The sequence below is a fragment of the Euwallacea fornicatus genome, chromosome 25, assembly GCF_040115645.1.
Source record: "Euwallacea fornicatus isolate EFF26 chromosome 25, ASM4011564v1, whole genome shotgun sequence".
Taxonomy (NCBI): Eukaryota; Metazoa; Arthropoda; class Insecta; order Coleoptera; family Curculionidae; genus Euwallacea; species Euwallacea fornicatus.
This window is the reverse complement of record NC_089565.1, coordinates 1,632,041-1,658,561: the sequence shown is the minus strand read 5'-3', so window position 1 is coordinate 1,658,561 and position 26,521 is coordinate 1,632,041. Positions and strand designations below refer to the sequence as shown.

General features: G+C 35.3%; 1 protein-coding gene across 1 annotated transcript in view; it reads right to left on the bottom strand.

The window, feature by feature from the left end:
• LOC136346988 (alkaline phosphatase-like) overlaps positions 1-26,521 on the bottom strand; it is a 256,494-nt gene that overhangs the window by 67,515 nt on the left and 162,458 nt on the right. Inside the window, exon 5 of the mRNA XM_066296587.1 lies at positions 2,768-2,946. Coding sequence (XP_066152684.1) covers positions 2,768-2,946 — 179 coding nt within the window. The remainder of the gene's footprint in view (positions 1-2,767; positions 2,947-26,521) is intronic.

The window sequence follows — 26,521 nt, the reverse complement described above, 5'->3', positions numbered from 1 at the left end:
AACAAGAGAGGGACTGATTCTTTTGTAAAGTTTTATTTTGAGTTTTTTCACAATGATTATTCTTAACTTGTCGCAACAATATTTTCTACCAACCGATAAAATTTCTAGGAGTCAAAATGAAGCTGATACGTCACAAAGTTTCGTAGAAAAATCGGACATAAATATATAATAACATAAGGGACACTTAAATTAAATTTTTGGTCGGATCCGGTGAGTGGCACATTACAAAAAAATACGTGGAACATAAATGTGGCAAGACCCTTTTCAAAGTCAACAACATAGAAATCTAGCTTTGCGGAGTACAGTCACGTATATCCCCAAAATTTCAGTTAATTGTCTAAAAAATTGTAAAAACATTAATAAAAACAAGTGGTAAAGTGCCTGCGGAACCGTATTTATATGGAAGTATTATCTCAAAATCGGGTAGAGGACTGCTTCGAGGGGTGCTTATTAAATGACGCTGCGGAAGCTACGTCATTCAATTTGTTGCAACCTCCCAGCTTAACGAGAAATAAAATGCCGTTGCCTGTTATTACCATAATGATAAAGTACACGGTATACAGGGTGTCCCAAGGAAAGGTGTCCACGCTGAATACCTTTTCTCTTCTTTGTTAAAAAAACGCTAAGATATGTTCACTCATACAGAGTATCCTGTTTAAAACAGTCCACCTGAAATATCTTGAATTAAATTTTTTTCTTCCGAAAACCCCGAGCCACGTCAAATTTACGTTTATCGGGGACGTTTTTAGATAATAAATTCGTGGGGGTAGAGTCGTGCCCCTAAGCGAGGTGGCAACCCCTTCAAGAGTCGTAAATGGCACGAAAGGTCGATCGACGCATCATACATGTTATAATTTTTTTTTCGTTAACATTTAGGGCATGGAAAAATCAGTGCGATACTGGAAGGACATAAATATGAGTGTTAATCATAATCTTAAATAGAACGCCCCATATTTTTATGGCATCGGAAAGATCAGTATATTCTCTATTGAGAATTATTATGCATTGATATAGCTGTTTTAAGTCGTCTTTAAGATATTTGCAAAAATTAAACTGTTTGAAAGTGAAAGGTACCCGTTGCTAGTCGGTTTGATTAGGAGGACGCTGTAGATTGCTATGGAACCATTTTAAAAAGAAGCTGGTGCTTTAATTAATAATATGGAGACTGTTGCATAAGAACACTTGCTTGTTTATAGTGCTTCAATAGTAACCCATAATAGCCTCCTAACGAAATTACCTTATTATTAGTTCCGGTTAGTTTCTTACCACTCATTAGTGGTAAGAACTTTTCACTCTCAATGATTCTAATTTTATCAAATAACCCAAAAACGACTGAAAATCATTAAACCGATACATAATAATTTTCGATAGAGAATTTATCGATCTTTCAGATACCATAAAAAAATACTGGGTGTTCTATTTAAGATTATGATTTAACATTCACATTTAGTTCCTTATGATATCGCACTAATTTTCCCACACCCCGTATGTAAATCCAAAAAGTTCATGATACCACGAGATGCAAATAATTAATAAGAGTCTGTGGCTCAATGTTCAGCTCTCTGGCTGTGACAGTTGAAAAGATATGCGCATTTCAATTTAGAGCTGTTTGTTGCCAAATCAGGCAAAAAAAATATTTCTAAAACGAATCATCATAGCTATGGTATGTATCATATGCCATAGCGGCGGAAGACTTAAACTTTAGTTTATGTAAACTAGAGTCTAAATCTTCCGGCCCATTCGAAAATGTAATGGATACAGGGTGTGCCAATTAAAATTAAAAAAATGTTTTTAGTTAGGTATAGATCTGGCAACGTCGCAATGATACCAATATTGTAGTTTAACGGATCAAAAGCATTTACGTCGGTATCGAAATTTCGGGTCTCTAGCCAGATCAGAACCCCGCAAACTTTTAACAGGGTACTCACCGTGAATGATCCTCTATATTATTCTTGGTATTTGCTATTATACCACTATAAGAGCGGGAATCGTCTTGTGAAATAATCGATTTTTCTTTGTGCGGACGAAGTATCAAATAATCCACCTTGAGCCTTTTGAATTCTATAATGACCGCACTCCCTCATGCGCACTTTATTATTTGAGCACGACAAACCAACCTGACACACAAATATATCAAAATATTGTCTGACAAAGAATATACAAGGCAAGGCGCTTTTTGTTCCATATCTCCCTTTATAAGGGAAAAATGAAGCATTCCCCGTGAAAATGGACCCCTGGGACAAAAACAACACCGAATTTTTCTTTAGGGAAAAATTCAGAGAATGAAATTTTTATCAAGTTTTTTTTTGTGCTCAAGAATTCTTTTTCAATCGAGTAAATGGAATAGGTATGCCATGTGTGAAAATCTCTAAATGGTGGGGGAAATCTTCTAAAATCTTGGTTGACGCTTTTAGGCTTTGTCAGGGAAATTTTAATAAAGAAAAAAGAAAATTCAGTCGTAAATACGGTTTATAAATCTTATTCAAAAATAGGCAAGAAAGTCATTAAGTATTATTGTTATTTTTCACTATGGGAAAGAAACAGATGCAGAGAAGTATTATTTTTCCGGCTGCAGGAAATTGGCTTGCTTTTGTGTTAAATTACACTGCGGATCACGTTTTGTCGTATTTATTTTACAGATGAAAGGAAATTTGCCAAGCAAGCTAGCTATTAAATCCGTTTCATATTACTCTATTCTGAGTTTCTCTACTCTATTCTGAGAGAGCTTTGATGATTGAGACTTAGTAATATGGAATCTGTTACTTACATTTATATTTCGCCCGGGGTCATTTTCAATTAGCTGCCTGGCCAGATCCTTACACGATTTTCTGGCGGCTGGTGGAACTTTCGAGTCATCTTCCCAGTACCTCGAAGGAGCATGACCATAGAGGGCTGCCGGAGTAGCGTGAGTTATCCTCGTGTTGGTCACAATCCCAGTCGATTTCCCTGAAAATTAAATTTCTCCGTTCAAATCTCCAGCAATTTCCTAAAGATTTTTATATCGCACAAGTTTGTCTATTGTGCTCTAAAAATCGTAACAGAAGTTAGGTCAAATTGCCTTTGCTTAAGAAGGGAACGACGGAGCAAGAATTCCAGCAAAGTTCCCCTTTGAAGATATCGCAAGGAAAACAGCTCAGTTAGAAACCTGCTAAATTCCTGTATGAATTTCAAGCAGCCGGCAAACGTTAGCTAAAATGGAGCTTCAATTTGTTTGGAGTAAAGGGGCTCCAATCTGCAGTGAGGTAGAAAGTCTGTTCATATAAGGAGCTTTTCAAGTTCACAAAGTTAGCGGTATGTGTACGGTAAGCTTACTTTCAAATAGTTCTAGAAACTATTTTACTCGTAGTTAGCAAATGTTCTTTGAATACATAAGAGAACGGTTGCGGCAAAAAGCCCTTGATACGCCCCTGGATAGGTTCCTTCGAAGAACGATGCCATGCAGAAAAATGCGGTATTTGCAACAACAAATGACAGTAAATTTTCAGGAGCTTGGGATGACTTTTCTTGTTGAACAGTTGAAACAGCAGGATACGACTTCCCCCAAATAAGTTACGTGTGTTAGGTAGACAAATTGCTAGTGTTTTTATTTAGATCTAAGTCCCTTCTCGTTTACTGACGAACAATTTGAATTTAAGTCAATAGGATTAGAGTTAGAGAATTCACCAGTAAAGGGTCAGAACTTCGTAAAAAGTAGTATATTATAACGGGTAATATTTACAAAACAGGCAGTAGATGGTGAAGCGTGAACGCAGGGTGTCGAGCAAGCCATTTCCCATTTACTACGAAGCGTCAAACTAACGAACTGATTACAGATAAACTTCTTCAGGACATGCCCCTGGTACCTTAGCGTCTACAAGGACTACGTAATACAGCACGTCATATTAATAGGAAATGGCCCTTTCGAGGAAGTTGCGCACGATTGTTTCCGTACGACTTCACTAATTTGTCAAAAAAGACTATATTACCACGTGATAGTTTTATGACAGGGATCGTTCCTTGTAATATGTCAAACTTAACTCTTTTCAGCCGTGGATGCGCAATCAAGCAACGCGGCAGCCAACGCCGACTGCAGTTGCGACGTTATACGCTGTAATGGGTGCGTGCGTTGTAATAGTAACATCTGTAAGTTAACCGATTAGCAGTAATGAGTACTTCAGCTCCTGCAGATCCTTCATTTTTCCCTCTAACGCTATAGAGGCAACAAGTGATATCACCAAACAAAAATAGTGAGTCATTATTAAGTGGTCGTGAATCAAAGGGATTCAGCTGGTACTTAAAACTTAAAAACTTGATACAGCCATGAGCAGAATGATTACTGGGCTGGCAATGCTTATTTGTTGGCGTCGTTGACACAAATCCCGGTATGAAGCCGTGAGAAATATGCTGATTTTCTTGTTGGTGTAAAAGTATACAAAAATCCACGCGAATAGCCTTTTAGATGCGACTTTCGAGTCGGCAACAGTGCAACATCTTGACAATTACAGAAAAACGTGATATTCATGATCAAATTCTCATACTTAAGCCACAATCTTGATACTTGAAAACACTAGAGACACATTGGTGTTTCGCACATATAATTTATACATAGAAGGCGAAAAGTCCCGCACAAATTCGTTGAAAATTTAAGGAAATATATTTTATGAAAATGATGGATCACATCAAGCATTGTTTTCATTTGTGCCTTTTTCACGTACCAGCCAAGTATACAGGGTGATCCATAGTAGATAAACGTACTTTAAAAATTCAAAAAAAATAAAATTATGACGTTTTTGAATTCTTTAAAAAATTCTCAACACATTTCGTGTAGGGCTATGGGTCTCTAGTTTTCTAATAGTGAATTGTCCGCTTCCTTTTTTGGTATTGGTACTATTATGCCACTTTTCCATGTTTCCGGAGTTGCATGGAATTCAATACATTTATTTAGTTGATTAAGTATGATTTCACGTGTTTTTGGAGTTAGACACTTCAGTATTTTGCTTTTCATTTTGTCTTTTCCCGGCGCTGTATTTTTCCTATGGTCTGATGCTTCGTCATATTCCGTGCGTGTAATTGGCTTGCATGTGCATTCCGATGTATCGTTAAAGCAGTCGTAGTACCAGTTGTTCACCATGTTCCAGTTGCTCTCGTCAAAGTTAGGACTGGACAAGTTGCCGAAGGTCCCTTGAAAATGTCTGGCGAAACCATCAGCCCTGTCTTTGTCTGTGGACAGTTCCGTCCCATTGTCGTTGATTGTACCGATGGTGCCGGTGGTTTTTGTATTGCTACGTTTTTGATCATTTTTCTCGTTCTAGTGAAATACGTTAGCAAAATTGAATAATTGTACAATAGAGAATGAAAGACCAAATGGTCGTGGGCAAGCCGCAATTCAAATTCCTCAAGAACTGTTTTTGTAATTTGAGGAGGTGTTTATGGAGCCTCCTAAGTAATTTTATTTTTTAACTCTTTTATATTGTTAGGCTTACTTAAATACATTCCATGTTGCAGAAAACCTTATAAAAAAAAAGGCCACAGGGACGAAGTCCGGCGATTTAGGCCACTCTAATTGCCTAATTGCCATATTGCGCAAATCATTTAATAAATGTTGAATTTAAATATGTTCAAAATTTCTCAAAAACGTCGTAATATACATGGGGTTCCCCAAGAAAAAATGGAAAATTACATTTATCTACTGCATGAATAACCCTGTATACACGTTCGTTAGATTAAAAATGCACATTAGTTGACGCGTTCCAGAATTTTCATGAAGAATATTTCCTTCAGTGTTTAACGAATTTATTCGGGACTTTTGTTCCCCCATGTACCATATGCGAGATCTTTTCAGATATTTCTGATGAGAGAATGCGGCAATTCTTCCTTCTTTTCTTTATATGTTTAGTTGTTTTCGAAAATATTTTTTTTAATCCTGAAAAAGTGCCTCAGTTTTCATTTCAAGAAGGGCATTTCAAATATTTCCGATCCCTGAGTGGAGCAGAACGCTGGTATTCCAAGTTTTTAGTGGATTTGTGCTTAGTTACATCGTTTTCGGACACCAATGTAAATATAATGTAAAAACGGATTCGACAAATATCTACAAATTTGTAAAAAGTAGCCAGAGGCTATCGATTTCGACTGCAAATGAATTTTGGACACAACACTTTTCACTTTTTATCTGCGGTATTTACTCCATCTTCAGTAAACATTGTAAAAAGAATGAACTTCTGATAAATAGTTCAACCTATTTGGTATGACTCATCCATGAGGTCAATTTCCTGCCTTGTTTCCCCTTGTTGTATGAAATAAAATTGTCACATTTTTAGTGAATATATGTATACAAACAATCGCCAGATTTTCATTTCAGTGGGGAACTAAGTACGGAAATGTATACAGGGTGATTCAGCACGAAGTACCAGTATTTCAGGTACGTATTGGGTGAGTCAAAATAAGCATAAAAGTTCCTATATACTTGGACCCTATTTTCAACTATTATGGAAATACGAGGGTAAGTTCAAAAGTTTTATTAAATTTACTAAATTATCATTTAATGTCGTTAATAGCCGCTCTGTGAATAGAGTTCGGCCTGTTTGTGACCACTTCTCCTACATGCATTATACAGTCGAGTAATGCATCTCTAGCATCTACTTTGGTTATGTACACTAAAGATTCAAACCAACTCCAAAGACGAAATCTAAGGGATTAAGGCCTGGCAACCTAGGTGGCCAATGATGCGGAAATCATAATTGGACAATGAGAAATCTTAACCGCACGGACTCAAACTTCGTTGATCAGCAATACTAAACAACAAACAACAAGAGGCTATCCATGGCACTGTATCATCGGAGAGGGGACATGTGTTTAGATGCAAACGGTGTTATTTTTGAAAATTATTAGTCAATGCGATTTATTAATAATCATTAAATGATAATTTAGTAAATTTAATAAAAATTTCGAACTTACTCTGGTGTGTTTGTAATGGTTGATAATAGGACCTTTGTATACATGTTTGTACAGGAACGTCCATGCTTATTTTGAGTCACCCAATACGTACCTGAAATATTGGTACTTCTTCCTGAATCACTCAGTATATGTTTTTGTTTTTTGCCAATCTGCATGCACATACGAAATAATTTTTCCATAGAAGTTCAGTTGGTTTCTGTTTGCGTTGCAAAGATACGTCACTAACTTTATACTATCTGGATTTGCTGGAATATCTTTCTCTCTGCATCTGCATGGAACTGTGTAATGATGCTGTATGTTGTTTTTTGGATAAATCTAGGCATTATTTGAAAGAGCTACTCAGACGTCCATCACACAGTGAGCTTTGATGCCGTGTTTTTATGATTTACCAGTTTTGTAAACATATTTTGTAACTGAACGTTCGAGGAAAACCAATTGCTCTTTATTTACGCAAACGTTTGCTTCGCTGCATATCGATTTTGCCCATTATTTAAAAAATATATTAAAATTGTATTGAATTGCAGCAGCTGGGTAAAATCCTCTCTTCTGCGCTATTATCAAAGTCATCAAGTCGCAACAAGCCATACAGCCCGGAAACGCGTCTGTGACATCACGGTTCTGAAAATAAATTTTCTTTTTTCAGCAGTTGCGACAGATTTCATACAGCCTCACTTGTTTTACTTAAACAGACATTTAAAGAAAAGCAATTTGAAAAATGCCCTAAGCTCAACTTAATCAACTTCGGATCACCTGATTATCGGGTTATATGATGTTCACGGGTCACGATATTAATATTTCAGATGAAGAGTGGCTAGTTTTCCACTAGTTCTATACACCTATAGATTTGACCCATCGACTTTTTTTCGTGGGAACATAACGATGTTCCCATATGCGAACGTTTCTTGCAGGCTTCCTTTTAATCTATAAGAATCTGTTTCGGCCATAACAACAAACACTTCCTTCTGATGAGTCACTTCTCCCCTCTTTTTCGGTGGTTTCTGCTGGTACAACTAATGCAGAAATGGAAATAATGCAAAGCTATTTTTCAATTTCTGAATTTGTATGTGCAATCTCGCACTGTGGAGAATAAATACTAACGAACCATTCTAAACTTTTATTCTTCGTATGTTATGTCTCGCGGCATACTTTACTGAAAGTATTCGGCTTAACTGCACCTTTTGAACTGTTCAATAAACACTAAAATCCGGAAGTTACACGAGGCAACAAATTGGGTAAATAACTGGGAGTAATCGCAAATATACGATGCGGCGGTGCCTCTGAAGCTCAAACTTCAGAGCTAGACCCAAACCGAATGCAGAATCTATCGTAAAATTAAACAGAAAATTTTTCTGTGATATACTGACATGTCACTAATTTTCATCATGCATTTCCAACATATTGTGGCCATGGCATGTGACGAAATGCCTCTGACGTTTCTTATTCACGTCGAGGTGATAATTTCTTTAACTTGAGCATTCAAAGATGGTCTCTTTCGGATGGATAAACTGAAAGTGCTGAATGAGCGTAAAGTACGTTTTCGTAGCTCTTTTTCTCAAATAGTCGAATAAAATGTTAGCAATTACACATAATTTCGGAACTCAGCCCACTTCAAGGAAATTCCATTGGTTGATTTTTGATAACTTCCTGTGTTTAGTAATTTAAATTCCCCCGTATATTTCTCTGCATTGGCGCCGTAAAAAATCCTCTAGAGCCGTTGGAAAGCCGCTTAAATTTACTAAATTAAATAATCTTTGGAAGTTCATCTTATCTGCACTTTGCTGACTTCGGAGGCCCGAGAGCAAAATGTTTCTAATTCTTTGTTTTTGTTAAATTTTTAACTGTCCATTTTTGCAAAAGATTCCTCATTTTATACCATTTCGTACTTAATGAAAAATATCTACAACCAAGGACCTTTCCACTGTTGCCTCGTTTTTTGAATTTACCTTACTTTTAAAAGAGTAAGGGAAGTGTCAGTTATAAAAAACTAGTTACATGGAAAAAACTATGTTAGGGAACAATTGAAAAACATTCTGACCAAAATACCATAAGTTATAAATATTCTTCAAAATGTCCTTTTTACTGGCACAAACACAACCTACATCTCCGAAGAATGGTTCTTACTGCGCGACCGATCTCTCGTCTCCTTTCACCTATGTGGTGTTTGTTCAAGTTCTTCAATGGTGTCCGCACTATCTTAAGTGTTTTTGATGTACCCTAAATTTTTTGTAGATACAGTTTTTCCCTGTACATGCGGTTTTCAATAATTTACATCTCCCTCACTCATTTAAAAGTGAGGAAAGCTCAAGAAACGGTACCAGGATGTCGGTACCGTAGGAATCGGATGTAGGTACTTTTGATGATGTGCAAAATGACATAAGATGAGTAATTTTTTGGAGCAATGGATCGTTAAAAATTTAACAAAACGGAAAAAAGCTTCACGTTCAGGCCTCTGGAAAGTCAGCAAAGTGCAAGTGAGATGAGGGCACAGTGGTTGTTTAAAACAGCAAATTTATGTGGTTTTTTAACGACACTATTTGAATATTTGTAGCGGAAATGTAAAAGAAGATTCAGGAACGCTCTGTATACATATGCGAGTTAATCGGGCACAATGTCATTATTTCTATTGTTCCATGTTATCATGGAAAGACCGCTGGAGTCATCATTCAAAATGCGTTGATTTTTTTGTGTTGTAAATTTAATTAATGCTTGATTTAGTTAAGTGCACTGTATTCTTATAAAATATATAATAGTTAAATCAATTAGCGGAAAAAATCACACTTCGGTTATGGAATACTTATGATTTTTACATCTTAAATTCCTCAGCGTTACAGGCTTCGCGGTGTTAACTTCACGCCGGGGTCATTATACAACTTTGATGTATAATTTACTACTTCCATTGACTGAATATTAATACTATTTCTTTAACGTACAAAAAATAATTTAGTAATAACCCTCACTAATAAACGATTTCTCATTGACTCACGATTTTGCAAATTTGAAAGTGTTAAGGTTCCTTCAATGAACGAAACCACGAAAACACACATTTGATTTGCAAAAATAGACTGTATTGCAATATTACTTATTTATAACTAAAGCCGCATAAGAGCCAATGGGGAGTGCGCGAAGGTGGGTGTCTCGCGAATTAAACTTACGATATCAGCTGCATGAGGAGAAAAAGCCCTCCTAAGAGCCTCCGTTCGCCCTTCAAATGCTAAAACTGAGGACCTCCTTACAGTGGCGTACTTCTATCAGAAGCCATCATAGGCTAGTCTTGAGCTTAAGGTCGTAAAGTGCAACTTTCGAGTGTGTGCTATATTAGTCACGTTTATTGGGGTAATGCAGATATGACGAATTACAGACCTCGATAATAACCTAGTTTCGAAAGCCGCTGTTGAAAAGCAGCGTAATTCTCCGCCATAAAGGACTCTTGGCTAGGAATCCTCTAAGATAAGTACCGATATACATGAGCGTAACTTAAGGGCCAGAAGTACGAGTAAACTAACGAACTAAAACTAAACAAAGTCGTTAAAAGACAGTATAACACATTATAGTTTACTTTTGAAGTTTAAATAATCCCAGAGCCCTATATGCTTATGACGGCAACTTCTATGGATGTGAATAGATTATTGACCGCTGCTATGCATTTGTTCCTCAGATAAGTATTGAAATCTACTACAGTGAGAATAACTTTCTTGAAAAGAACTGCATAATAAATACGAACAATTTTTGTAAAATGCGAGATAACCCATTCATCAAATAATTTTTTACATATCAAATGAGTAATCCTCGAACGTGAATTTTAGCGCATACTGGTGAACGCTCTGAACAGGTGAACTAAAGAATTGTTCAAAATTGAGTATAACATTTTACAGGAGTATTTTTGAGGTCAAAGTAAGACTGTTTTTCTCTATAAACCTGGATCTTAAAGTACATCTCTTCGGAGCTGGAGTCATCGAAGGTTGGACAAAAAAGTCAATTATGTCAAACTGTGACCACAGTTCCTTTTTATCAAATTTAATGAAGATGTCTTTGATTTTTTAAGCGCTCTCTAACTCCATTCAAGGTAATTCAGGTGGACTGTTTTAAATGGATCGCTCTGTATATTAAATAGTGACTTATAACAGGACTACAAAATACGACGATTAAATGCAGGGTGCTCCACGAATATGGGCCTCAATCTGCGTTTTGAAAACTATGCCTAGGCAGTAGGTGAAATTTGGGTATCATGCTAAAGTGGAAGTAATCTATTGATTAAAAATATTTTTGTAAAAATACCACTTCCGGTTATACCGGAAATGGATGTCAACTTGCTTATTTTAAATAGGACGCCCTGTGTATCATACCAACTTTTGATATTGCGGAACACTATGAATACATTTCATGTATAAGGTGCTACTAATTGCCAATTTTTCTGGAAAATTATAAATATCCCAAAAATCATAAAATTTAAGTATAGAATATTATACATGAAAAATATTCATGAAGTTGTGCGAAATCTAAATTTGATATAATATACGGGGTGCTCCGTTTGAAATAAGCGAGCTGACCAAATTTCAACTTTTCCCCAGTTACAGTTTCCAAGAATCGAATAAAGGTCCATATTCGTGGAATACCCCGAAGAAGGGGGAAACATTAAAAACTTATGAGGAATATTAATTTTTACATTTAGCAGGCGTTTTATACAAGTTCGTTCCTATATATTGGAGTTCTATACTATTAGAAAAATGAAAGAAGACAGAACAACAATTTTACTCTCCTTTATTAATTTAAAATTCATCCTTCCTGCCATATAAAGGGTGTTGCGAAAAGTCGTACCACCGGCCGACTCTTCTATTTTCTTAACAAAAACGTCTGTATAATTCACCATTTCTCGATAGAACGTTGAATTCTCATAAGAAATCACCTAATATGTTCTAGATGTAAATTCGAGCATTTTTAAAATTAACCATGTTCAAAATTTGATATAATGGGTGGGGATATTGTTTAATTTTTGTGCTACCAGGTATATTCGGGGATCTCTGAATGCTGAAAATTATAATTTTGGTAAAAAAATTGTATTTAACCACCTCACCGTGTTTAACACCTCCAACCTAACAAATAAATAGTTGGTAGTTGGTGGATGTTGGTGTTCTGGTCCACAAAAAGAAAATACGGATGGTTTTTGGAAAATTTGCATTTTTTTTTCTTACTCTGTATGGCGAAATTATCCATCGCCATTTTAAGATGAAGTGATATAAAAATAGTACTGAGATTTGGTTCAGTTACGTAGCGGGTGTTTTAATAATAACTAACAACAATAGCGACAGTGCAAAAAATGAAAATCTGTTTTTTGATTAAAAAAAGCCGTTGAAAATTAGTCGCTTCTTTCATTCGGCGCCCATCAACGATGGCCCACCGAAGACACATCGAAATGACCAATGCTAGATCGCATCACATAGATAAAAGTGTTGTACAACATGGACTAGTGAGTAAATTAACGAAACACTTTACAAATTGCTCTTTTTATTCGTACAGTAAGTAGCAACGTTTTACCAACAAATGCCCTTGATTAAGAACTCATCCAGTTCTAGATTTAATTTACGTTTTTAAACATCGCTCTGAAGAAAAAGTAAAACTTCTTTGAAACTAATTCGTATCTTCTTTTGACGACCAAAGAACAGGTTATCGCCAAAACAAGTCCAAGATGCTGGTTAAAAACCATTAACATTTCATTAAAAGTTCTGAAGTTCTGGCAACTAAGTTGAGAATCAATTAACAGATGGTGTAACAAAATTTTGTATTGTTTTAATACGTTTTCCGAAGCCGGGATAAAAATGAATATATATTTTTCGGTTTAAGAGTTAAATCCTAAATAGTCCTAAAGCTCCTGCAAGTCTACTATCCAACGGTTGTCCCAATAAGAACCAAATTGAATTCAAATGTAGGAGTCATAGGAAGGTCTAAGATTTTACATCTTTATGCATCCATTCCGGGTTTACGTTTAATTAGCTGGAGAACCCCGGACACCGGTTTCGATCCTATTGGCCCTCCTTAGTTCGATTCACATTTCATTAAACGCAATGTTGGGTCCGCAAAAAAGTTCGGCCAGAGCCGTATCCTTTTTACTGCGTGTGGCCTAAATCTCCAAATTTAAACAGCAAAAGAACATGCGTAAGGCCGAACTATACCCAAATCAAGTTTTATACAGGGTTTCCAACGAATACGGGCCACTATCAGTATCTTGAAAACTATGACTAGCAAAAAGTTGATATTTAGAAGGCGATCTATTGATTAAAAATATTTTCATGAAAATGCCACTTCCGGTTATACCGGAAATGAATGTCAACTTGCTTATTTTAAATGGAACACCCTATATATTGTAACACATTTCGATTCTGTGGATCGTTATGAATATTTTTCGTGTATAGTGTTCTAATCTATAATTAAATCTAATCGTTTTCATTTTATTACAAAAAAAAAACACTTTTTAATGTTCAGTACTTAACAATTCATTTTAAGTAACGGCTAGAGGTACTAGATGGCGCAACAATCGTCACAATAGGTTTTCTTCCTCTGTAAAATGCTTTGACAGATCCGCTCGTTTGAAAATTATCTATTATGCGTTTGAAGAGTTTTCGTGGTGGCTTCGGTTTTTCTGGATATCGAATATCAAATCTATGACACATTTTGGTTAATACTTCGTTACATTCACCATAAATAACAAACATATTGAGATGATATTCGTTTGAATAATTTACGAGTGCCGCCATATTTAAATTTTGGCGAGCAGCGCCACCTAGTAACTCTGGACGTTATTTAAAATAAATTTCATGGCTGAAACTCTAATTTTTTTTTGGAAAATTCTAAATATCTCGAGAACTGTTAAAATTAAGTATAGAACACTATACACGAAAGATACTCGTAATGTTCCTTGGAATCGAAATTTGCTGTAATATATAGGGTGTTCCATTTGAAATAAGCGAGTTGACATTCGTTTCCAGTATAACCGAAAGTGGTATTTTATGAAAATATTTTTTATCAATAGATCATCCCCATTTTAGTATGATGTTTCAACTTTTTCCTAGTCATAATTTCCAAAATACGGAGAGCGGTCCATATTCTTTGGATTCCTCGTATAGTTCAATCTCTTCGAAAACTGAAACCGATTATAGAATTATCGCTGTTATAGAATATTATTCCGTAATTGATGACCGGTACAGTCCACCAACTTATTTTGCTTTGTATTCCCAGATAGATTAGTGATGAGTCAGTAAAAAAAAACATACATTACTAAGCTTTAATATTTTTTATCTTTCTCCAAATTACTCTTGTGGAAAAATTGGTCTAAAATTCGTATTGAATGCAATTTCCCGCATCCCACCGCAAAGGTCTTCAGCTCAGCCTACAAGTTTTCGACGAGATGTTGTAGTTGCATTGAATATTACTCCAGCGCAATTAAAAACACATATTTCTAGAAATGATGATTTTCCAAAAGAAAGCCAAATTTAAAGATATTCTTTCGCACGAATCCTCCTGACTGCGCCCATTCCAAAAAGAAGATAAAATTTGTCGATCAATAGGTTCCACATGTTTTCTACACTTCATCAAACAGCTCTACCAAATATTTTCATTATCATGAAGACCGGTTTGAACGTGCTAAAAAAGATATTCTGAGAAAATATTAGATAAATTTGATAAGGAGGTACAACTGAGATATCAGCTATACCATATTTTCGGAATAATGTCAATTGTACTAACAAATTACACACATGATAATTTAAAGCAAAATAGCCATACGAGCATTGCAATTAATTACGTCTACTACATTACTACAAGGCTGCGTTAGCGTTAATGATGATATAATAAAGTGCCATAGTTGGCGCTAATAGGATTGATAACCTCTGTTTGTAATTAGAGATATTATGCATGTACGAGATCTGTCTTTATGACATGATTGACGAATCACAGATGGCTCAACAGAATATATTTTAATAATTATTATTATTTACGTTATTGATCGCAGAAATATGGCTCACCCCATATATAATACGTGCTCGGCATCTAATCTATCACCATTTGAACAAAATGTGAAGCAATAGATCAAAATGAACGTTCCATTAACACAAATGAGATTTGATCCTAATTGTGAAAAACTTAAAATTAACGATGCCGCAAACAGATTTACCGTAGCTCTCTCGGTTTTTGAGATACAGGGCGAAATTGAAAATTGTGCATTTTCAGACACCTCTTGTAATTCAGTTAACTTATAAATTATCAACTAGGTAAAAACGGAATCTTACACATTTTTCATGCAGAATCTAGTGACGTATTCAGTTTTTTCCCAGACGTACCTCATTTTTGAGAAAATTGTCAAAGTTGAGATTTCTTAAATGGGATGCCCTGCATGTTAATAAATAGTTACACTCTACTTACTAAGAGGTTTTCAGAAATGTACAGGGTGTCCAGTGAATATGGGCCACTCTCCGTATCTTGGAAACTATGACTAGGAAAAAGTTGAAACTTGGGCATCATACTAAGTGGAGGTGATCTATTGATTAAAAATATTTTCATGGAAATACCACTTCCGGTTATACCGGAAATGAATGTCAACTCGCTTATTTTAAATGGAACACCCTATATATTACAACAAATTTCGATTCCAACGAACATTACGAGTATCTTTCGTGTATAGTGTTCTATACTTAATTTTAACGGTTCTCGAGATATTTAGAATTTTCCAAAAAAAATTTGAGTTTCAGCCATGAAATTTATTTTAAATAACGTCCAGAGTTACTAGGTGGCGCTGCTCGCCAAAATTTAAATATGGCGGCACTCGTAAATTATTCAAACGAATATCATCTCAATATGTTTGTCATTTATGGTGAATGTAACGAAGTGTTATCCAGAATGTGTCATACGTTTGGTATTCGATATCCAGAAAAACCGAAGCCACCACGAAAACTCTTCAAACGCATAATTGATCATTTTCAAACGAGCGGATCTGTCAAAGCATTTTACAGAGGAAGAAAGCCTATTGTGACGATTGTTGCGCCACCTAGTACCTCTAACCGTTACTTAAAATGAATTGTTAAGTACTGAACATTAAAAAGTGTTTTTTTTTTTTAATAAAATGAAAACGATTAGATTTAGTTATAGATTAGAACACTATACACGAAAAATATTCATAACGATCCACAGAATCGAAATGTGTTACAATATATAGGGTGTTCCATTTAAAATAAGCAAGTTGACATTCATTTCCGGTATAACCGGAAGTGGTATTTCCATGAAAATATTTTTAATCAATAGATCACCTCCACTTTAGTATGATGCCCAAGTTTCAACTTTTTCCCAGTCACAATTTTCAAGTTACAGATAGTGGTCCACATTCGTTGGACACCCTATATGATAGTCTACACTTTGATTCAACTCGCAGGTGGACTTTATATTTTTTTAAACACGCTATAGATTGCCGGAAAGAAGTGATATTATTTATTTAAAACGCATTATTGTCGATATAATATGTCCTAAACGTACTGGGTGTTTGATTTCAAACTTTTTAAGCTATTTAAAATAGAGATAGTAAAAGGTTATTTCTTGTTATTGTCGCGTTTATTAATGAAATAATTAAAAGCACACGTAGCCATGGCCAATTAAAAGGTATATTATTATTATTATTTCTTAGGTACGTGTGTTTTTAATTATTTACTTAATAAACGCTACAATGAGAAGAAATAACCTTTTACTATTGGCACTTTAAGTAGTTTAAAAAGCTTAGAATCAAACAACTAGGCATGTTTAGGACATAGTAGTAGTAGTAGAACATCTTTATTGACTTGCGAAAGAGCTATCGGTCTTAATGGCCTTTCTGCCCGCGACATAACGTTTTACTTTTCTTCTTTACAATTCAATCAAATATACACAAAAAACGGAAGAAGGAGAAAAAAACAATTCGTGGAAATATTCCAGCAGCGTAGTGGAAGGGAAGAGGAAGCGGGATAGTCTAGTTTGTCTTGTTAGGCGAAGGGGGTTGGCTATAGTCCAATTGTAGCGGTTCTCTTTCCATTTGGATTGTAGTTGAAGTAATCTTTCCGTTATTGTAGTCATTGGCGTCCATTCGTATAAATGTACTTTGGACGACTCTTTTCCACCCCCAAAAGGATGTTATCGGTGTAAAAACATAGGATAAAATAAATGTTGATATTGCTGATGGTCAAAGTATTTCCTGATATGGCGCCTTTATGTTAAACCTGTATTGAAATGAGTCCAACTAACTTAGCAGAAATTATATCTTTTTTTTTTTTTAAGTTGCTCTACATTTTTCCATTACCGTATATTTCATTAAAAAATATTCGAGGAAAATGTTCCAAAATCAGGATGAACGATGGGTGGCAGTTTCATCAAGAAAATTACCGTTTACAAAATTAGATCCTGGTTATTGTATAATTGCACATCGTAAATCCTCCACCACTGAGCGTCGGTATCAATTCCATTGAAAACTTACGGTGATGTCTTGACCGAAAAGTGCGATAAAGCAATATTTCAAATAAAACGAAATTAAGACGCGTGCTTGCACATGAATGGGTCAAATTGATCCGACATACTACAAAAATTTGATTAAATCAACGCCTTAGAGATTAGATGAGTTTGTGAAAGAGCAAAGATCCGCGTACTGAATATTAACTTGCCTCAAATTTGTGCAAAAATGTGAAATTCACGTTACAAGCGAGCTTTGCTTCTGCCACAAAATTTGAGTTGGCACTAGTTGATACTTTTGAGGCAAATAAATATTTTCCAACATTTTGTTCCCTTTCGTAAAAGAAAATCCTTATAAAGTCTTAAAAAAAAAAAAATTCTCTTTATTTTGGACGAAATCAAATTGGTGTGCTTTTCGGTAAGCGAGTTTAGCTTTCACTCACTGCATGACACGAAATGCAAATAAATAATAATCACGTTCGCATAGAGCCTCTGTAGCATGGGCAGATGGTGGATTAAGCAATAAAAGAAGACACAATAGGTTCGTATTATAGAAAGTTGGAAAGTCAATCAGGCGAGGCTTTTAAATTTAACCTCCGTGAAGCTTAAAAGCGGAAAATTTCAGACAAAAGCTGCCGAAAAGATTAATTACCCTGAAGTATGACCCATGGAAAATTTGAGTAGGGGTCTCGAATTTACCAGCTATATAAAGCTTTTTCTGTTCTTCGTAATTTAGGGTAATATACTGTTTGAAGGAGGTGAAATGTCGAGGTTAATGAAATCTGTGGAACGAAGATTTCATGTAAATGCCAGGTCAAACCGTCGTCTCTGACACAATGCGAGTCGACTTACATAACAACTGACCCTAGAAAGTGTCTTGGACATTGTCCAACGATTCAAATTGTTTTTGTTAGTGGCCTATAAAATGGAGTATAGCATTGGCATTACTTCCCTATAAAGAATTTTTGTGAGGTCAAATGCGGAAAAACACCTTCTTACAGACATCCATGTCATTCGCGATGTAACATGCCAAAAGAGAACAAAGCGATTTTTCCATTTGAATAGGAAAGGCTCCCAATCGTTATGCATATAATAAAATTTTGATTTATACAAGTAGGAAAGTTTCCGAGAGGACTGAAAACTCCTTCCTCCGAAAAATTACCTATTTACCTTTCGCTAAGGCCGAATTTAGATGGCATAAAATTAGAGAGCACCCGACTGCATAATACAGTTCTTTCTAAATTCAATAAAAACTTTTGTTCGTCTCCCCAAAAAATGTCCTGCTACGGGATGAGACGGATTTAATGGCCGTCTTTGTCAGCTTAATTCCCTCTTTTTATCTTTTTGCGTCCCATTTTCTTGATTGAGAGACTTAAAATGTTCAGTAATTGCCGCAATAAGGGTTTGCTTTTTACATTTCTGGTGCCATTCTGCTTTAGAGTATTACAAATTACAACGGGTGATAATGTTTCTTTTGAATTCGGTTAGCCGGATGTCATAATTTCGGTTTTAATAAAAGAGATTTTACTCCGATGGGAAATAATTTTTAATTTATTTAATTGGAAATCGTCAGCGCATCAATTCTTTGGGTGTTCGACGTGGGATGGGTAATCCACGGTGGTGGGTTCGGGATTTAAAATTGAAAAAATTCTCCTGGTACAAAAACGCCAACATTCCGATCCCAAACATGTGCAATTAAAGAAAATTCCTCGAAGCGCAACGCTTTGATCTAGTTGGACCAAGGTAACATCCATAAAACTTAAAAAAGCTAAGTGCTTCTAATGAGCGTGCGAAAGAAGGGAGAGAGGCTTTTGAGCCATGAAAGACGTGTTCAGAGGTTCAGACATTTCTATGATACACATACAGTATCGGACAAAATTAGAGCAACTTTAGAAATTTAATTTTAAATTGGCATTGTTTCTTTAAAAATAAGATTTGTTATTATCAGTAATACGTTTACAGCCTATTATAATTTATACCTGAGACTGAATGTTTAAAAAGCACATTTTAGAGGAGAAGGAAAACGAAAACTTTTTACCACCACAATTGGAACGAGAAAATTAAAGCAACTTAAAAATTATTTGAATGAATATTATATTTAGAGCAATTTTTTGTGTATTACCATTGATATTCAGTCCAATACCCCTTGTTTTGAAGTACTAGCTCACACCTTTTCGGCACTGAAGAAATTAAATTTGAAATGATCTCAGGATCAACAGACTTCCAGGCGTTCTCTATTTCTTCAAATAAATTATCCTGACTGGTAATATTTTTTCCTCGGATTTTGTTATCTATGATCTCCCAAAGGTTCTCAATGGGATTTAAGTCCGGAGATTGGGCTGGCCATTTCATCGCCTCGACTTTCCTCTCCACGAACCAAGCTTTTACTATTTTCGCAGTATGCTTAGGATCGTTGTCGTGCTGGTAGACAAACTTAAGGGGCATTTCCCATTCGGCATATGGATACATAACATTCTCTAGTATATAATGATACTTAAATCTATCCATTTTGTCCTTAATCCTATAAAGTGGACCGGTTCCGTAAGCAGAGAAACGACCCCAAACCATAATATTTCCTCCTCCGTGTTTAGTGGTAGTTTTTACGTACTTTGGATTAAGTCTTTGGCCATTTGGGCGACGTACCCATTGAGCTCCACTACTTCCATAGATGCAAAATTTGGATTCATCGGAAAATAATACTTTCTTCCACTGTTGAGGGGTCCAATCTCGGTGGTAGGTGGCGAACAACATCCTGGCCTCTCTATTTTTTAGTGAAAGATGTGGTTTTTTGGTAGGTTTCCTTCCTTTTAAACCACGTTCTGTCAATAGACGTTGAACTGTTCTGGAAGAAACACCAACTTCTCCTGCTTGTGCAATAATCTGGCGAGTTGACATTTCAGGATTTTTTTTACTTAGCCTTATAAGACTCCTGTCTAACTTCTCTGTCGTTTTTCTTTACCGACCACCTCGTTTTAAATTCGTTACGTCACCACGGTCAGTGAATCTCCTGATAGTTTTTGATACAACATCTTTTTTTATGCCAAAAACTTCCGATATAAGTTTTTGCGATTTCCCACTCTTATCTGCACTAATAATTTTTTGTTTTAGATCAACTGAATAGTGAACACCACGAGGCATAATCGTAGATGTTCGTTGTTTAAAAGACCACAGGAAAGTCAGAAATACAAAGAAAAAATACAAGCAAAAAAAAAAAATTTACAAAAAAAACGTTGGTTGCTCTTAGTTTGTCGCAAACAATTTTAGATTAAAACAATTTTTTTATTTTTTAATTCCTAATAACAATTTAAACTATTTATAGCGAATGTATTTTACACTAACTACCTTAAGCTGAAAATTTATGATAAAATTTTTCATGATTTTTTAGAGAACTTAAATTTAGAAGAATATTTCAAAAGTTGCTCTAATTTTGTCCGATACTGTATATACATACTTCTTCGACAGTTTTAATTTCTATACTGAGTCTTTCTTAAGACTAGAATATTAGCACTTTAGGTACAATACTGGAGAGTACATACTAACATGCATTTAGGTCGTTTTTATACACTCTGTACGAAAACGCCGGCAACCTTGAAATACATCGAAAAATAAACGATTCATTAAAAAATTCCTCATACAAAAAATGACAGGAATTTTCAAATTCTACCGTTCTACGGTATCCAGACGTATATAAAGTGCGTTACGAGGTACCAGTGAATTGAAATTCTTGTGGAATACCGAAATTTTTATGAGATTTTCACCCTTGCATTCTAAACACATTTTACGTAACAGGTCCCATGGCTAACTCTAGCAGCTCAGCAGCTATTGCAGAACTAAAGAAAAAAAAAGGAAATTGCTTTTCCGTAAAGGAATTTATTTTTATTGGAGGAAGTGTTCAAAATATGCCCTCTGAACGGTTTGACAATGAGCTAAATTGTAATAGAATTTCTCAATAACATCTTCTAGAATTTCAACATAATGGAACGGCATTTGTCAGCAATTCTTTTTCTCAACTCATTTAAGTGTGTCAACTTCATGGCATACACCTTACTTTTTCGTTTATCTTTTCAGGGGCCCCATGGAAAATTGTCAACGGGCGTCAAGTCCGGTGATCCCAGGGGCCATGCTATTTCACCTCCACGGCCTTTCCAAACTGCATAATAGGCAAGCTGATTACTAGATAGATTAGATTAAAAAAAAAATGCAAGTCATTGTCACTCTTATTAATGACATTTAGAATGGCCTTTTAGATCATCAGATATGTCGCATCTGCCAATTTTGAGCACTTCGTTCAATAAAAATAAGTTCGTATGGTTTTCTTCACACTTGTAATCGCTGCTGAACCATTGGAGTTAGCTGTTGGACAGTTGCATGAAATGTGTTCAGAGTGCAAAGGTGAATCAGAAAATATCTTAAAAAGTGTGCAATTCCATAAGAAAAAAACATGACTTTAGTGCACTGCCACTTTGCAACGCACCTTGTATATTTCTGAATCCTGTAGAGAGGTAAAATTTTTCAACTTCTTCAATTTTTGTATAAAGCATTTTGAAATAAATTGTATATTTTTTTTAATATTTGTTGGTTGTCGGACTTTTCATACACGGTGTATGTGTACAGCTTTAAATTGACTTTCCCTTGATAACTTTTTAAGACATTACTTTTTTTTATTGTAAAACTTCAAAGAGGATTAAAAATACTTTCTTTTGAGGTTTGTTTATTTTTTTAATGTTGCTTATGTCAGCGAAATGGTCGATGTTTGTATATCGAAACAGAGTCAAGTGACACCTTAAATTAGAGGTCATTCAAAAGTACAATTACTAATGGATTGTGATTTAAAATTTATTAACTAGTTTTTCAAAAATATAGGTCAAATTTGATAAAAAAATGCAATACGAATTCAGTTAGACAGTGCGTAAACAATGGAAAAACAACAAGTTTTTCCATGGTTTTACACGCAATGTTGATAGGAAATTGATTTGTTTTCGATTTTGTGCTCACGAATAGTCTGCGGTTATAAAAAAAGAACATAAAGATAAACAAAAATAATCAAATACCGTTTCTGAACAGAAAATTGAAAACAAACCAATTTTCTATCAACAAGCAAGTTTTTTCATTGTTTACTTACTATTTAACTGCGTTTATATTGTATTTCTTACTAAATTTATATTTGTTTTTCTCAGATACTAATCGATAGATTTTGAATCGCTATACTCTATTGAATATACTATGAAAAATTTCTTTATTTGGGGTATCATTTGACCCGTGTATCAATATGTAAAAATCGATTATTTTGCACTTCCGGTGACGTAAGCAATATTTAAAAAAATAAAAAAACCTCAAATAAAAGTATTTTTAGTCTTATTTAATGCTACTTTTCATTTAAAAAAAAATTGTAAAAAATTTAACAGGAGTGAATTTAGAGCCGCACGGTATATCGTTCATCAACAGTGTAAACCCTACAGATAATAATTTATTTCCGTTACCAAAAAGGCATTTGCTATACGAGAGTTTGCAGTGAAATATAAATGTTTCGATAAATGGAAATTCACTCGCGGTCTTACGCCTTTCGAACAAGGACATCAGTAGTACTTACTATAGAGTTTAACAATTTTTGATGAATAAATGAATTACGAAATTAATTTTAGCTGATAAGAGGTCACCAATAAGGTCAGAAAATACATTAAGTGGCATTCAAATAATGGATCACGTTAGAATACAGGGTGGTCCCCCGGGAAGTCCCTCGATCAATTGCGGGAAAACCATAATTCGGAAAAATTTGAAAATAGGGAGGATATACTTAAGTCGTTGGGGGACACGCGTTGAATATATTTTCAAGATGGCGGTGTTCTTCCGGTTTTGCCGGAAGTAGATGTCGACTCGCTTATTTTAAATGGAACGCCTAATATTTTATTGCATTTTTGGATTCTACGATGAATTCTAAACACCTTTTATATGAAACATTTTACACTTATTCTTAACTGTTTTGGAGATATTTACACTTGAAGATTCAATTTGACAGTTGCAGTCATCGATTCATTTGACGATATTATGAAAAGGGAAAGTTATATCGCTGCAATTTTTTGAGGAATTGCTAATAAAGCACAACTTTAGCCGCGTATGCAGTAAAACTCGCGAAATAACATACAGGGTGCTCGTAAATAATTCCTAAATTTGACAATAACGAATCATCAAAAACTTGTGTTTTTTAAATAGGAACCCCCATTTCTCTTAACGCCGTCGTGTTAAGTAACTGTCGCTTTGTGCTTTAACACCAACAGAATCACCCATTTCGATCTTTCATCTTCGTGTGATCAATTTAGTCTTGCCATAATTAACAATTTAATTAACACATTGTCAAAAGTTGGTAAACGTTTCCATAGGAACTTCATCACCGACCATTGGTTTTCCCTGGCCCGTGCCGCTTCTGGTATAAAATCTATGAAAGTATTATAGCACGAAGTAAGTTTTCTTTAAGAAAAAAAATCGAAAAAAATTTCATGTTTAAGTGTAAATATCTCCAGAACGGTTGAGAATAAGCGTAAAACGTTTCGTATAAAATGTGTTCAGAATTCATGTCTTAAAGTGCAATAAAATATATAGGGCGTTCCATTTAAAATAAGCGAGTCGACATCTACTTTCGGAATAACGGGGAGTGCCGCCATCTTAAAAATAGTTTTAACGCGTGTCCCCGACGACTTAGGTATATCTCCCCATTTTCAGACTTTTCCAAATTACGGTTTTCCCGCAATCGATGGAGGGATTTCCCGAGGACCACCCTGTATGATGGAAGTTACAACGGATATTAGAGTTATATTGACGTGAAAGAGTTTACTGGCTGGAAATAGTAGAAATACTTCTCTTTCTGGTTTTCGCCCACGGTGAAAATTTCGCAACTAACACGTACATTAACAAGTAACATTTACTCCTGAAGCAACGTTCAAACTCTCGGCACCTGCAATTAACACACGAATTTGTAAATGTTCGGCTTCTTTTATGTATTGTTTAAACATTCACAGGCCATTAATGTTCTAGTTGTGATTTTTACACTTTTCCGGCATAACAATGCTCGAGGACCAATACGTATTTCGAACTATGTATAGCACACAGTATGAAAGCCACAATATTACGTTGCCTAAAGAAACTTAATACGGGGGATTTTCATTTTAAAACTTTATAAAAATCTAATTGTTATGCAAATGAATGCGGTATAAATGTTCCTCCCTTAACAAAGATTGATAGGTTGCATACAAGCAGGTTTAACGTTTTATAAATATTAACGCAAGATTAATGGATCCCTTGATTTTTGTGCGCAGTTAGCAGGTGTTATTTTGGTTGCATCTGTTATGAATCTAAATCTAGGAAACAGCCGCATTTGTTAAATTGAAAAAGGATTTGCCAGATATACTGAACGTGCATATTATCCCTTATTTACGAGGGCTGCCATACTTCACGTGAGCGTAAAAGATGCCTCCGTTCAAACGCAATTCTCAAATCCACCGAGGTTCCATTTTGATGCATTTTTCCAACAACCACTGAAGGGGAATCTCGAAGTTTTGTTGTAAAGATCATAACGAAGATAACGTAAAATATTGGCAAACGGAACAAAGTGCTTTTTCGAATATTTCGCCCTAAATTGCCTCTAGGAACAAACTAAATCGGGTGGAAATGACGTCTTAAATCTATATGGGAAGGCCGAGATACTTGTTTCTCCTACTTTATTATTATTTTTTTTTTTTACGAAAACGGTGGAAGTTAATAAAATAGAGCAAAACGTAATTGCGGCAAAAGTTTCAGATATGGCGTAATTGAATCTTAAGGCTGAAGTGCATTCGGCGAAAACTTTTACGTGATTAATGTGCGAACAGGATTCAATTGTCTCAGGAAGGTTAGGGGAAATTTATTTGTTTCTCCGGTGATTTATCTTGCTGAGATCCAGTTACAAATAATAAAATTTACTCAGTAGCCCACGATCCTTTTGAGCACTTAAACTTTCAATTTTCTTTCCGATTTGTTTCGGGTTGGCTCTTATGTCTTTTCGTACAGATGTAACGCAGTTCGGGGCTAGATTGAACCTTTCCAATTTCCGGGGTTCAAAGAGAAGCTCAGGCCTTCGACTAAATACATTTTCTGTCGCCAGTTTAAACGAATAATACTGTACACGTACTTAAAGGAGAAAATATTTAGGAGCAAAATGGCAGTGGATGTTCTTTCTAAGTTTAGCCAAAACGTGATCTTTAAGCTGCACCCGATCGAACTTGTGGGGAATCGCCCAGTGCTTTGCAACGAAACGATTTTTGGTGGAAACTTGAAGATTGAGTTAAGAAAATAGTCATATTGCAAGAATTCAAAGAAAAAGAAAACAATTCCGTACGTATTATAGTAACGAATGTAAACTGAAGGGCTCTCACTTTGTGAAAGCAAGTGTTAAACGCTTATCTGTTACTTCTCATCCGTTAATAGTTTTGGTAGAAATTTATTAGTTGGACTGTTTTTTGTCAAGACCCGTAAGGGCACATTTCTTCCTACCATTAGATAATTCTAAGAAGATCGGCGATTGATTTATTCGGTCAGCCCTGAAACTATGCTAAAACGCAGATGCCTACCCCATGCGTTTTCGAACAACGAAGAACATATTGCGGTACCACGAATTAGTCCCACCCGCCTGGCCTCTGACCGGGGGATGGCAGAAGTCACACGCAAGAAATAATCACTTCTTACAAACCATCCACAATACACACATCGCGACCAATCAACATAACATTTTTACTCCCTTTTTTTATCAATATTCCAAGATATACCACTTCATAGTCAGTGAGGATTCTTGTATTTAGATCCACTAATTTAATATCTATTAATTAATAAATAATGTTTTCAGATTGACATTGTTATTAATTGAACAACTAATATCAGTTCGTTTTTGGAGAATTTGAAAACGAACAAAACAGCAAGATTTATAAGAAATTCAAATTTTAAGTGAAATTATAGACTTTATGGGTGCTTTAGTGATCTGCGCTTCCACCCCAACTTCAACGCAAGAACGACTGCGACGGCGCATAAAAGGTTGTCAATTTTTTCTTGAGGAAGATTTCTCCATTCTTCAAGAACTACTGGTATCAATTGTTCAGTATTTCCTAGA